The sequence below is a fragment of the Labeo rohita genome, chromosome 11, assembly GCF_022985175.1.
Source record: "Labeo rohita strain BAU-BD-2019 chromosome 11, IGBB_LRoh.1.0, whole genome shotgun sequence".
Taxonomy (NCBI): Eukaryota; Metazoa; Chordata; class Actinopteri; order Cypriniformes; family Cyprinidae; genus Labeo; species Labeo rohita.
Window position 1 is genome coordinate 8,355,492 of NC_066879.1, and position 14,079 is coordinate 8,369,570.

Sequence of the window (14,079 nt, forward strand, 5' to 3'; positions counted from 1 at the left end):
GTCTTTCGATACCATATTGAGAGGTTTGTTTGAGGAAAAGACTGTTTTGCATTGATAATTTCCCTCTACAATAACAGAATGACAAATTATGACTAAACTGTATGATTTGTTCACAGATCAGCTGAATGATTTGTTCATGAATCTTCTGTACCGTTTGCTTATGATTCGGCTAAACCAGTTGCTCATTGTTCGGCTGAACCATTTGCTCGAATCTACTGAACTGTTTGTTTACGACTCGGCAGAACTGCTTGCTCGCGAATCTGTTGAATGATTTGCTCACAGATTGGCTGAAGTGTTTGCTCAAAAATTGGTGGAACCTTTTGCTCACAAATTATCTAAACCGTTTGCTCACGACTCGGCGGAACCGTTTGCTCACGACTCGGCGGAACCGTTTGCTCACGACTCGGCGGAACCGTTTGCTCACGACTCGGCGGAACCGTTTGCTCACGAAACCGTTTGCTCACGACTCGGCGGAACCGTTTGCTCACGACTCGGCGGAACCGTTTGCTCACGACTCGGCGGAACCGTTTGCTCACGAATCGGCGGAACCGTTTGCTCACGAATCGGCGGAACCGTTTGCTCACGAATCGGCGGAACCGTTTGCTCAGAAATCTTTTGCTCATGAATATGCTGAACAATTTGGTCACGAATCTGCTGAATCGTTTGCTCATGAATCTGCTGAATGATTTGCTCGTATTGGCTGAACCATTTGCTTGGCTAAATCGTTTGCTCACAAATCGATTGAATGTTTCCTCACAAACCTGTTGCTCACGTTTTTCTCACAAATTGGCTGAATTGTTTGCTCACAAATCGGATGAACCATTTGTTTACGCGTCGGCTGAATCTTTTGCTCATAAATCTGTTAAACTGTTTGCTCAAATCTGCTGAATGTTTCGCTCATGAATCGGCAGTTGAACCATTTACCTGCGAATCAGCTGAACCATTTGCTCATGATTCTGTTGGTCATGAATTGGCTGAATCATTTGCTCAAGAATCAGCGGCTGAAACTTTTGCTCAGGAATCGGCTGAATCTTTTTCTCACAAATTGGCTGAACAGTTTACTCAGAAATGTGTTGCTCAAGAATATGCTGAAAGATTTGGTCACAAATCTGCTGAATCATTTGCTCATAAATCTGCTGAACGATTTGCTTACAAATCGGCTGAACCGTTTGCTCATGAATGCGCTGAATCATTTGCTCACAAATCGATTGAATGTTTCCTCAAATTCTTTTGCTTACAAATCTGCTGAACGTTTTTCTCACCATTTGCTCACAAATCTGTTGCTCATGAATCTGTTGAATGATTTGCTCACAAACTGGCTGAACCGTTTGCTCACGAATCGGCGGAACCGTTTGCTCATGAATCGGCGGAACTTTGCTCACGAATCGGTGGAACCGTTTGCTCATGGAACTGTTGGTCATGAATTGGCTCAACTGTTTGCTCACAAATCTGTTGCTCATGAATCTGTTGAATGATAGGCTCACAAATTGGCTGAACCATTTGCTCAAGAATCGGCTGAACAATTTGTTTACGAATCGGCTGAATCGTTTGCTCATAAATCGGTTGAATGTTTCCTAACAAATCTGTTACTCACAAATCTGCTTAATGTTTTGCTCACGAATTGGCTGAACCATTTGCTCATGAATCAGCTCAACTGTTCACTCGTGAATCTGCTGAAACAGATTCAGATGAATGATTCACAAATGAATCTGAATAACATATTAAACTAAATTCATTTAGTATTGCTCGCCAGCATTTACATCTGTGTGTCATTTTGGCGCAAATAATGACTGTTTTCAAACTGGTTTCCCTGGCACGGACAAACACATAGCCTCATCCAAAAAACATTCATCACTGGTGTGGCCAGTGTTGCAATGTCAGACTGCAAAGTTGATTTTGATTGCACCACTCTGTTTAAACTTTCTTTTGGGAAGTCAGCCTACAAGTGGCTGGCTTGTAGTTGTCGCTGCTTATTAAGCTGGGAGAAGATATTTCAAAACATTAAAAAAAAATTACACGCGTCAGCTTCAAACTCCATAGACAGTGATTCAGACAAACATTATTGTTCCGAAAGGAGATAAATGTCCTAAGTGTGTGATTTGTGAAACATCTGAGGTCATCTGACGTCTATTAAATCCTCTAGCTTACGTAACACTGAGTGCTCTGTTGAAATTTCCTCTTGTTCTCCTTCCAGCTGCCAGCAGCCCTCTGGACAGCCCACGAAATGTGTCCACCGCTATTTGCTCTCTCAACTTCCCCTTCGCCCGCAGGTAGACAAATGCTTTTTGTCATTTTTTTTTTTTTTTAATTTGTTATTATTTTCTTGTTCATTAAATAGATGACAGACCAGCATTCTGGATATTTATCTGCATTTACCACATTGTTATCTAAGTGTCAGGTTCACATTATGAACAGTTGACTCATTTATTCTCCTGAATCTTTCTATAAAGAGCTCACTAAGTGTGTCGCCTATTTTCTCTCTCTTCATCCCTCTTTATTTCTTCTCAGCCACCTGGCTCGAGCTGACAGGTAGCCAATCTCTTTTTCACACAATGACGTGGCCAAACCTCAATCACCTTGACTGTGTACTCTTTATATACTTCCTGTTATTTATTTATTTATATATTTATTTATTTATTTTTGTCTTGAAGCTTTGCATCACCATTTTTAAAAAAAGATTCACTTGGATTTTTGGATAAATATAGACCTTGTAAAAAAAAAAATTATAATAATTTTTTTGCCAGCTTCTAAATTTAGCATTCTTTTTAATTGAATGTGTATGGCAAAAGCTGTTAAGGTGATTTTGAGATTTTGAATTAACAGCGGTCCACATGTGTATTGTGAATGATATAGGTAGGGGATCATATTGTTAGGAGAAAAAAAAAAAAAAAAAAAAAATATATATATATATATATATATATATATATATATATATATATATATATTTTTTTTTTTTTTTTTTTTTTTTTTATAGTAATAATAAAATTTATTTATTTTTAATTTTTGACGTTTGTTTTCTCTGTAGAGCTGAAGGGAGACGGTGGTCTCTGGGTAATAAATATTGTAATAATAATTGTGTGCAAGATAGCATTTTTGCCAACTTCTACATGCAAAGTTAGAGATTTTGAATTAACGTCCAAATGCATATTGTGAATGATATAGGTATGGGATCACACTGATGGGGGGAAAAATAACCAAAAGCACCTGAGCACATGGGATGCACATGACTGGCTAGCTGATTTTAGTACTGTTTATCTCCTTTTTAAAATCCCCCGCAACAAGACAGATTATGTAATATGACAGTGTTAATCTTAGAATTTGACTGCACACGTTAATACTTAATTTTACTGTTTAGTTATTTATTTATTTTTAACTTTTTACCTTTGTTTTCTCTCTGTAGAGCCGAAGGGAGACGGTGGTCTCTGGCTTCACTTCCATCTTCAGGTTACGGGACCAACCCTCCCAGCTCAACTGTCTCAGTATGTGGCTATCTTTTATCTACAGTTAAGTTTCGATTGAAATGACATGAGGGTACATACATAATAGAATTTTTGTCAGACCTCTCCATTAAATCCCTTTAATAGTAAAATGATTGAATGATTCTTGAATTAATCGTATCTCATACCTGAATTAATCGCATATTTCTGCATACCTAAACAATTATTGATAGATCTAAGTATCTTTTTTCAGTAAATATGGGACTGTTTTATGTTCATTTTAGTCATGTATTTAATGGAGTAATGTGTTTGTTGGTTGCTTTACAGTCATCTTCCTCATCTCAAGAACGATTGCACCAGCTTCCATACCAGCCCACACAGGACGAGCTTCATTTCCTGTTCAAACACTTCCGAAGTTCAGAGAGCATGACTGATGAAGATGGGCGGCCCTCCCCGTTTATACGACCACGGTCACGTAGCCTTAGGTAAACAAAAACACACATGTACACATTAATTATAGCAGGATGTCACTGTTTGCATTTTATTAATATGGCTATTGGGGTTTAATCATTAGCACTCTTGAGGAGTGTTTCTTGACCTGACATAGTTTTATTATGTCTGCGTTGACTATATCAGACATATTGAGCTTTGGTGTTCATGAGCAAAATAAGGGGGGGGTACCAACGGTACGGTGCGGTACTTTTTTCAGTACATTACTAATTTATTTTAGTGAAAAAAATAAGTCGAAAAATCTCAGTTTCAACATTTTTAACAATAGGACCCTACAATCTTTTTTTTTTTTTTCAGAAATTCTTGTGTGTTAAATTTTTCTGATAATCACATACAGGCGTTAAACACTTATTTATTTTTAATTAAATGAAATTAAACCCTTTTATTTGTTGCCAAACAAACTGTTTTTTTTTCTGTTATTTCTATTATAATTTCTGCATTTAATTGTTTTATTTAAATTTGCCAGAAATAGGAATATTTAAACACCTACATTATACTGTACAAAAGTAATACAAGATTAATACATTTCTGTTACATGTACTTTTATTTTAACAGGTTACCGGTTAGTTTTTGTGTGTATAAGTAAAATTTACATGAAGTGACTCACAGAAGTGACTCACAGCAGTTCTGGAGATTAAGTTCATGCGTTTATGTCGTCATATAATGAGATGCAGAGGCCGAAAATAACCGCGAGCCTCACGTGTGCTTCAGTATTTGTGTAGTAAACAAAGCTGCGTCTCTGCCATTCATTCATACAGAGCGGAGCGGAACATGGAGGATTCATATCTAAACCGTCTTTTTGTATTTTGATATTCACAGACGCTAGTCCATATTATGATTCAAATTAAGTGAGAGACCTACTTTTGATTTATTAATCAAAAAATTGACGAATTCTGTGCCATCCCGTGCTATAGAGTAAACCCGTTTTTATGAATGGACTCCGGAGGGGCGGCGGCTGCCGTTGCGGGGGCGTGCCGCCCCCTAATATAATGGCAGGGGAAACACTAGAATGTGTTCAGCAGAAGAAAGAAATTCATAAAGATATATAGAACAGCTTGAGAATGAGTAAATGATGACAGAATTTTCATTTTTGGGTGAAATGTCTTTTTTAAAGACCCCTTTTTGCCATTTCTTTGGTGCCTTTGCACCCTTTTTGTAGCTTGAAAACCTAAATTACCCATTCACTGTAACTGTATCAAAAAGACAACCAGAACAAAACCAGAAAAAAAGTCATATGGGTTTGAAATGACATGAGCATGAGTAAATCATGACGGATTTTTTTCATTTTTATGGTGAACTATCTCTTTCAGTGCTGTTTGTTGCCAGGCTTCTTGTAAGATGAGTGGACTTCTGACTAATACGAGTATCCAGGCTTTCCCCATCAAAACGAAACAATAGGAGCGTTTTTGTTTTGCAAAAGAACCTCCCTCGAGGCTGAGTCAGAGAAGAGACAGACTTCACTGTGGTGTAATTGAATGCTGGGGTTTGAAATTTGCATCCGACCAGTTGATATGCAAGAGGACGAGTCTGAAGTAGAAACTAAAGTCTGATGAGGGTTTTTTTGTGTTTATGATGCCTATTCTGAGAGAGGCTACAGACCGCAATGCAACGCCTCACCTTTAGCCCACATCTTTGCAGGATTCAGAGGTTTAGATGTCCACCCACAGTGCTTCACGCTTCAAACAGGGCACTTGTACAAACAAAACACTGCTCACTTTGTTTAGTTGGTGTGTTTGTCAGTAAAGCATTTGAACGGCAATCTACATGATGGCAGTTTTTATTAATGACGTGATGGAATATTTCCTACTGAAACAGCCATTTTTGATTATTAAACAACATTTATTTTCAGTTTTAGCATGAGCACATCCTGAATTTCGTTTTCAGATTCGGCCCTGTGCATCACTAGTTTTCCTCTGTTCTTCTCCTTGTTTTAGCCCTGGACGAACTGGCGGCTCTTTTGATAATGAAATTATCATGATGAACCATGTCTACAAAGAGCGTTTTCCAAAGGTATGTAGTGCCAAAAGATTATTGCCAGTTTTTCCCTCTACAAATCTGGGATGCCTAATGTCCGCTCTGCTGTGCAGGCCACCGCTCAGATGGAGGAGCGTTTGCTGGAAGTCATCAGGCAGTTTTCCCCAGACAGCACCCTACCGCTGGGAGACGGAGTCCTGGGATTTATCCAGCACCAGTTGGTGGAGTTGGCCAGGGACTGTCTGGATAAATCCCAGAAGGGCCTGATCACGTCTCTGTACTTCATAGAGCTGCAGGATAAACTGGAAAAAATGCTGCATGAGGTGAGGCTGAATTTCTAAAGATATTTTCAGTTCAGTGAATCCAGATGTTTGGTTATGAGACTTATTGTTAAAATCGTTGAAAACTTGGCCTGTGCACATGCTTTGACATGTGGCACCTGCATATGGGTGACCCATGTACAGAAAGGCTAAAAACAAAAAATGTTTTAGGGACACAGTAGCTACATATACCCAGAGAAGAACCGTCAAAGACCCTCAGAGTGGGCCTAAACTGCTGTAAAAAAATATTTAAAAATTTTAAAGGGGACGTTAGATGCAAAATTTCGCTTTTACATGATGTTTGCATATAAATGTGTCTTAGCAGTGTGTATGGACACAACCACCCCACAATGATAAAAATCCATTTACTAAACAGTCTCAGTTATCAAGCCGTTTTGATTTTCTGAGCAGTATAGGGCTGGGCGATAAAACAATAACGATATGTATCGCGATAGACACGTGATCGATATCAATAAAAATGTGTTCTATAAAATGTTCATATATTTTTTATTCTTCGTCGGAAGAAAACAGAGGTTGCGAAGCAAGCTTGGTTGCATTAACAAAGGCACTCGCTCTATAACCTAGCAACGTGGGAGTGACAAAATTATTAAATTAATATCTTGTATTGTAGAATGGACGCACATCACCGCCGAGAGTTTCGCGCCATCGTTAAAACGAAACCGAAAGTAAAACGCGCGCGCGCGCATTCAAAAGCAGTTTTAATACCCCAAGTTTAGAGAGCGACTCCCCAATGTGCGCAAATTAGACTACATAACATATCTAGGCTGTAGGCTATAGGTTGTGTAGTTGTATTTAATGCAACCTTAATATTCATTTAGTGCTCCTAAATTTAGTTTTGGTGCTCCTAACTATTTGAAGTTGGGAACACCAGTGCTACCAAGTAAAAAAGTTAATTTCGATCCCTGAACACAAGCAGCAGACCACCATGGAGAGGTACTCTGCATCAGTGCCTTATGACAAAGAATCTAAATGGTACAAAGATAAAACGGACGCAGTGGCATATTTCTCTGTTTATATTAAACTGCACTATTTTATTACACTTTATTAAGCATTTCTTACATTTTCTTTTATTTTGCATCTTAAATGTTAAGAGATAATTGTTAAGTGTTCATTGTGACTTTAGAATTATGTTTACATTTTAATTATTTGAGTTTTCCATGGTTGTTGACATTTCTGTCTTAATAACTTAAAATGTAATATATTTTTCTCCTGTTCCTTATTTTAAATGGGTCATAAAAAATATCAATAATTATCGATATCGACCGATATGAAACGCTGATATCGTGATACAGTTTTCAGCCATATCGCCCAGCCCTACTGCTCAGGCCCTGTCCACGACTGCTGACGGATTGTCCCATATTAGCATATTTTCCGCCCACAGCCATTTGCACACTGTCTGCCATTTTCCCCACGCTTGAGCAGCTGTAGCGACAACAATGTCTCGTAAGCAATGCAGGTGTTTTTTTAGTTGGATGTAAAAGTGAACATAAGAGTCTTCGTTTTCTCCCAAAATCAGAGCCACTGAGGATGCAGTGGATTCATTTTTTGTTGGTAACGCATCACCAAATACACAAAAAAAAAAAAACAGAAGAGAGGGGTGGGGTGAGCAGTAGCTCATTATCATTTAAAGAGATGTGCACTGAAACGGATCGCTGTGAAGAGAGATGTTTTTTGATATTGTAAAAAGGGTGTTGTTTTACATGGCCATTGAGGAATTTTAACCAAAATATGTTGCAGACCTTTCATGAAGACTCTAAACAATCATACCAGCTTGTGCAAAATAATCATCCGATGTCCCCTTTAACATATATAGTGTGATTTAATGGAAAACTATGTGAGTGGCACAGCAGGATTTTAAACAGTATCCTCAAACAGGGTAGCTGTGAGCCGCGGATAGTCATTGAGTGTCACTGCCACAGAGAAAACAATGTGTTTGATTTCAAAGACGTAGCGTGGCGCCGCACTGCACTTCTCGTCCGGTGCCCAACACTGGACACCATGAACTAGCCCCCCCCCAACAAGGGTAGGGGCAGAGGGCCAAGGTTTGTCAGTCACTGTTCACAACTGCATTCACCTGATCAGTATTTTATAAGTGTGAGTTTCATATTAGTTACATCTTATCATGGACAGGGGTGACATTTTATGAACGGGTAAATGAAATCAGTCCCACAGACGACACACAAGACTGGAATCTTAAGCTCTTTCACACATAGTTTCCGGAAAATACACTGATAATGTGTCCTGGTACATTTTATGGCAATTTTCCAGGATCAGTGCTCTACAGTATGTGAAAGGGCATTGTTGGAATTTTGTTTTGACTTTTTAGGCATTATTTAAAAAATAAATTAATAAGGGTTGTTTACCTTTAAAATGTATTAAAGGAGAACCCCACTTCCAGAACAACAATTCACAAATAATTTACTCACCCCCTTGTCATCCAAGATGTTCATGTCTTTTTGTCTTCAGTTGCAAAAACCATAATTTACGACTGAAGACAGAAAGACATGAACATCTTGGATGACAAGGGGTGAGTAAATTATTTGTAAATTGTTGTTCTGGAAGTGGAGTTCTCCTTTAAACTAAGATAAAATTAAAACTAAAATTAAACTTAAATTAAAAAAAAAAATATATATATATATATATATATATATATATATATATATATATATATAAAAAGAAGCAAAAAAAGAAATAAATTCTTTATTTATTTATTTTTTTATTTATTTTTTTAAATACAGATCTCATGAAATGTAAATTTTTGGTTGTTACATAGGTCACTTTTTTTTTTTTTTTTTTTTTTTTTTTTAAATAGATGTTTTGGTCGTACCTATGGAAGCCAATTTCTTCCACTGATTAAAAAATAAAAAAGGTAATTTTTTTTTCTCGCAATTGTGGTTTACATCTTTAATTCGAATTGCATGATATAAATCACAACTGCGAGTCATGAAGTCAGAATAACAAGATAAAACTGCGCAATTGTGAAAAAAGTCAGAGTTGGGAGTTTGTATCATGCAGTTGCGAGGAAAAAATCTGAGCTGTAAGATTAAAAAGCTGCAAATTTTTTTTATTCAGTGGTGGAAGTTTCCATATGCACCACGTGAATTTGATTTGGCAGGCAAAAGTGTTAATATAAAGTTTTTTAACAATATTAAAGTGCAGTGTTCATTGTTATGTTCCCCACACATACACAAAACATGCTCATCATATAACAGATGTATTTAGGTTGTGTGTATTCAATCATCTAATCATATTTGTTTTATGGATTAAATTAATAGATCAGAGCTAAAAAGGGTCATGTTATTGATCCGCATATAACCTGTGCCCATTCTCAAAATTTGGTAATTAATGCTAAAAGTTTAAGATCAATGGATGCATGATAAATCTCATTTTAATCTTAATCAAGACTTTTGCTGAAAACACTACCAAACGTGTAAGTTAGAGTTTAGTGATTCTGTTGAGATATTCATCTCCAGTAATAGTGTAATACAGCCAGTCTATTTTTTCTCACGAGGCCTTTTGCGCTGTTTGCTGCGACTAAATCTAAGCAAACCATGCTAGGTGACATTCTCTTGATTTGTACGTATGTGACAGTGCAATAATTCTGTTAAAATATAAAAAAAAAAAAAGTAAAATGATAATAGTTGTTTTTTTAAGAATCTTAATTATGTTTTTGAGAAAAATTGATTGCTTAACCATTCTTGTGAATCCCTAGTCATTTAGTTCTAAATGCAATTCTTATGCACTGAAAAAAAAAAAAAAAAAAAAAAACGAACGATTTACTTTGAAAAACTTTCAACCCAGAAATTTCTAGTGCACTTCACAAATATTTACAAAGAAATGGCAACTAACACATTGAATGCAACATAACATTTTGAAGTAGAAAGACTGAAATAGCATTTTCTCCAGTCTCCAATCTTTGTTTTATATACAGCTTCGCAAAAATGTTTATTCTGTCTGTGCACCACACGTTTGAATCTACCTTGACTTTGGTTGAGTCCTTTTCGTAACTGCATGGACAACCATTTTCAAGCTACGTTCTGCTGCTTTAGCCAGTGTCAGCTTGGTAACGCTGTCCTTTTCTGATTATGCCAAAGCCAACAGGTGGTCTGAGATGGTGGTGGTTGTTTGGCAGGAATATCAGGCTGAGGGCGACATCAGGGCACGGCTGGCTTCTTTCACTGCTGTTGTTAGTGTGCTGCTGCTGGCTTTAAGGGGCCAGAAGCATCACATATTCTTAACAGAAACTGTGACCATTTCCCCTAATGAGTGTGAAATCCGCCTCACTCCCCAGGGTGTTTTTTACTCTATAAATACTTCCAGATTTTTACACCCAGTAAAAAAAGAGCATCCGCAAGCTGAGTACATTTGCATACATGCAAGCGTTTGCGTGCGTGTGTAATTGCGCGTGTCGTTTCATGTATAAATGTGTGCGTACCCTGCAGCAGAGGTTTTGATTAGAAATATAGATCTCCCCGTTCAAGCTCCATGCTCATCTTTGCAACTACAGGGTGTTAGTTTCCATAGCAACCCTTACGCCCACCCTGTATGTAGTGTTCAGACAACCCCAGGCAAGACTCAGCGCGCTGTCAGATCGCTGCTGTGCGCTGGATGTCGTGCTCATAGATAAGGCTATTAAAGTGTTTCCCACTTTCCTTAGTCAGCGGTGCCAAGCGCTGCACCGGGCCCCCCGTGCTGCAGTCATGCTGCAGTTTATCTGCTCTAACTGTTCAATCATCAACCTGATGTGATTGATAGTCAAATCTTGTGGTTTTGTGTTGGTTTGTGGTTACATCGGTCCACTCTATGCTGTTTCTCTGTCACTCTCTTCTCCCTTCTGGGATCTCAGAGTCTTTGCTGATTTATTTTCACTGGCGTTATGCTCAAAACCTGTTGGTGGACTGATATGTTGCAGATTCATAAAGACAGGGATTTTGTAGGTTCTTTAAAAACTCTTACATTTAGGCCATAAAACTTAAGACTTTCTTAAATGGTACAAGAAAGTCCACTTCCAAAACAAAGATTCACATATAATGTACCCTTGTAATTCAAGATGTTCATGTCTTTCTTTTTTCAGTCGTAAAGAAATTGTTTTTTGAGGAAAACATTTCAGCATTTTTCTCCATATAATGGACTGATATGGTGCCCTGATTTTGAACTTCCAAAAGGCAGTTTAAATGCAGCTTCAAACGATCCCAAATGCTTTTGTAAATGATCAGCCGAGGAAGAAGGGTCTTATCTAGTGAAACAATCGGTTATTTTCATAAAAATAATACAATTTAAATACTTTTCAGTCTCGTCTTGTCTTGCTCTGCCTGAACTCGGTGTATTCTGGTTGAAGACAGTTAGGGTATGTCAGAAAGCTCCAATTGTATTTTCTCCCTCAACTTCAAAAATCATTTCAAAATCATCCTACATCGCTGCAGAAGTACTGTCAGTCTTTGCCAAGTAAACATGCAAAGAAGATCAAACACCCTTAACAGAAAAGGTAAAACGGCAATATAGGACGATTTTGAAGTTGAGAGAGAAGATGGGAGTTTTTCGACATATCCTAACTGTCATGAACCGGGAAAAAACAGTCCAGGTAGAGGAAGACAAGATGAGCGTTTGACATTAAAAAGTATATGAATTGTATTATTTTTATGAAAATAACCAATCATTATGCTAGATAAGACCCTTCTTCCTCGGCTGGGATCGTTTACAACCGCATTTGGGATCTTTTGAAGCCGCATTTAAACTGCATTTTGGAAGTTTAAAATCGGGGCACCATATCAGTCCATTATATGGAGAAAAATACTGAAATGTTTTCCTCAAAAAACATAATTTCTTTACGACTGAAGAAAGAAATGTCATCTTGGCAGAAATCATACGATTTTATAGTATTATAAAAGCTATTTCGACTAGCATTGCATTATAAATATGCTTTATCCTAAGAACACAGAAAAAACATATATTGTAGCATATGTTTATTGTCAAGTTTCCTCCGTTAAAATTTCTCAATCTGCATTCTATTCAGTTACCTGGATTAGAGATTTCCTGGAGCGCGGTCAGTACTATTACTTCTGTTATAAAGCATATGTGGAGTTTCTGCACAAGGGCGCCCTCCGACTTCCAGTGAATTAAACAGTCATTACATTGTACACGTGTGCTCAGCTATGCTCTGTTTTGGGTTAAATAGGAAAGATAACACTTTTCTCTAAAGAAACAGGATTCCCTGAATTATCGTCTGATGTCATTATCGCAATAATACTAGAAATTATTGTGATGAATTTTTAAGCCCATATTGCCTATCCCTACTATGGGGAAACCGCTATATTTCTGCCGTTCTGGAAGCGCCACCTGCTGGCAGAGAATACATTTGCATTTTCAATAAGCTAGGGCCCTGTGAAATGAGTTATTTTTTCCAATATACATTTTTTCCAATATGATTTTTTTTTTTACATTGTTTTAATGGTTTAAAAAAATACTCTAAAAGCATGTCTAATTAATTGAAATCATAAAACCTACACAATTTAACAGCAGTTTAATAAACATTTAACAGAAATTGCATTTTTGAAGCCCTATGAAATACATTTTTTTTTTCTCATATTTAGTTTTATTCTTTTAAATTCTGTTTTCCATTCATTTTCAGGATTCGTTTCCATTTTAACGATTTCATTACATTTTCTCTGATTAATTAATTTTATTTTAAAAAAAATACTGATAAATAAAACAAATTCAAAAAGTTTGTGATTTTGGGGCAGAGCTATCCAGATAAGGATGTGATCCTTTTCGGAAGGGCCGTGCTTGTTTTGATTTCAAATATCAACGGCATTTCTTAGAAATCAATTACTGCACCTTTAATACAACCATTTTTTGTAATTGGGGGGAAAAAACATTTTCAGACTGTTGGACACCGATTTAAATGAATGAAGGTATTTATTGTTTTGGTAACACTTTACAATAAGGTTCTTTAGTTAAAGTGAGCTAAGAATGAACAATACTTCTACAGCATTTAATAATCATAGGTAATGTTAATTTCAACATTTACTAATGCTTCATTAAAATAAAAAGCTGTGCATGGTAACATTTGTTAATGCTCTGTAAATTAACATGAACTAACAATGAACAACTGTATTTTCATTAACATTTAACAAAGTTTAGTAAATACTGAAATGTATTGTTTATTGTTTGTTCATATTAGTTGGTTATTGTAAAATGTTGCCACTGTTTATATAATAGTTTCCCCTAATTTATTTTTATATTCAACTGTTTCTGTTTATTTATGTTTCATGTATAATTATTGAATTTTGTAAACATAACACTTGGTCCTTGATCATAAATAGATTGTAATTTTTGCTCAGGTAAACAGTAAAGACAGCCTGAAGCTGGGCATCATTATAAAGCTCCGTGCTGCAGGGCCACAAGTCACAGTTGAGTCTGAGCTGCCATCTGCTTATGATGGAAAGAGAGTCGCTGGCTGCAGTGCTAAAAAAGGAAACGGTTCATTGTTTTGATGTGAGGGTTCGTGTCGAGTTAGAATCATCCATGTTTCCCTCAAACCCCTCTTGCAGTGGCATTTGGCTGTCTGGGAAACATGAGTCACACATCTTATCGTGCCACGAGGCTCTTTAATGCTGATTTGATAGCACGTCTCCCTCACTTTGTTCGGCTTCATCAAATGCATAAAATGCAGTAATTTTAGGTTTTCGTAGGAGTCGCCTGACCGAGCGTGATCCTTTGTTTACTCAGCTTTTCTCCTAAACAACCTTACGCGAGGAGACAGCAGCTCAAGATAGATTAAAACTGTTTTTACGCGTTCTGCCGCAGACGCTTGTGTT

At 37.0% G+C, this 14,079-nt stretch overlaps 1 protein-coding gene across 7 annotated transcripts in view; it reads left to right on the top strand.

Annotated features, from left to right (window-relative positions):
* mast3b (microtubule associated serine/threonine kinase 3b) overlaps positions 1-14,079 on the top strand; it is a 43,648-nt gene that overhangs the window by 10,194 nt on the left and 19,375 nt on the right. For 4 of the 7 annotated variants that reach the window (XM_051122286.1, XM_051122285.1, XM_051122288.1 and 1 more), the window contains 5 exons: positions 2,195-2,270; positions 3,401-3,479; positions 3,765-3,922; positions 5,882-5,957; positions 6,035-6,244. In XM_051122286.1, the coding sequence (XP_050978243.1) occupies positions 2,195-2,270; positions 3,401-3,479; positions 3,765-3,922; positions 5,882-5,957; positions 6,035-6,244 (599 nt within the window). Of the gene's footprint in view, positions 1-2,194; positions 2,271-2,508; positions 2,530-3,400; positions 3,480-3,764; positions 3,923-5,881; positions 5,958-6,034; positions 6,245-14,079 lie in introns of all 7 variants that reach the window. The other 3 variants (XM_051122284.1, XM_051122283.1, XM_051122287.1) reach the window with 1 other exon arrangement.